Here is a 621-nt window from a genome sequence, read left to right as displayed (position 1 = left end):
TGCCGCGTGGCCGCCGGCCCTGCGCCAGAGGAGGGTGTGGGGAGGACGTGGGACACAGGACTCAGGGCCGGCTCGCCATCGATCCACTCAGGTAAAGGCCTCGATGTGTGCAACCTGCCCCTCCAGTTCAGCACGTGCGTCCCTGAACTCTGACCTCTCGGCCATCAGGGGGACGGAGAGGCCGAGAGGGAAGGCTCTCCAAGACCAGGGGCTGCCTGAGTTAGAGACAGAACCGTCTGTGCCAGCTAAGCCGTGAGAGTCCAGAGGGAAGAGTGGGCAGGGCCTCTCCCAGGAAGGCGGTCAGGGCTCAGCCACCGGTGCCGGCCCCACCCCAGTGGCCCCTCTGGCCCGTGGTCTCGGCAGCATCTCCACTGGCTGGGGCAGGGGCTGCTCTTCCTTCTGTGGGCAGTGACGCAACTGCCCCCGCCCCTCCCCTGAAACTACCCCTGGGCCATGTGGCTGCTCAAGGGAGACGAAGCCTGTTTCACCAAGAAAGGCAGCGTGGGGCTTGGATTCTGCTCTGCGTGGGCCGCGTCCACCATCAGCAGCCTTACCTCCTTGTCAAAGTCCTGGTCGGGATCGGACATGCTCCGCAGAGGCGCTGCCATGCCGGGCTCGGAC

The 621-nt window shown here is 66.0% G+C and overlaps 1 protein-coding gene across 1 annotated transcript in view; it reads right to left on the bottom strand.

Annotated features, from left to right (window-relative positions):
* The window catches only part of CDC42BPB (CDC42 binding protein kinase beta (DMPK-like)), a 64,342-nt gene that overhangs the window by 3,714 nt on the left and 60,007 nt on the right, over window positions 1-621 (bottom strand). Inside the window, exon 35 of the mRNA XM_014531622.1 lies at window positions 555-621. This exon is cut by the window's right edge and continues 3 nt beyond it. Within this exon, the coding sequence (XP_014387108.1) occupies window positions 555-621 (67 nt within the window). The remainder of the gene's footprint in view (window positions 1-554) is intronic.

This window comes from Myotis brandtii, unplaced genomic scaffold (assembly GCF_000412655.1).
Source record: "Myotis brandtii unplaced genomic scaffold, ASM41265v1 scaffold819, whole genome shotgun sequence".
NCBI classification, from domain to species: Eukaryota; Metazoa; Chordata; class Mammalia; order Chiroptera; family Vespertilionidae; genus Myotis; species Myotis brandtii.
The sequence above is the reverse complement of the archived record's forward strand: the minus strand, read 5'-3'. Positions and strand labels throughout refer to the sequence as shown.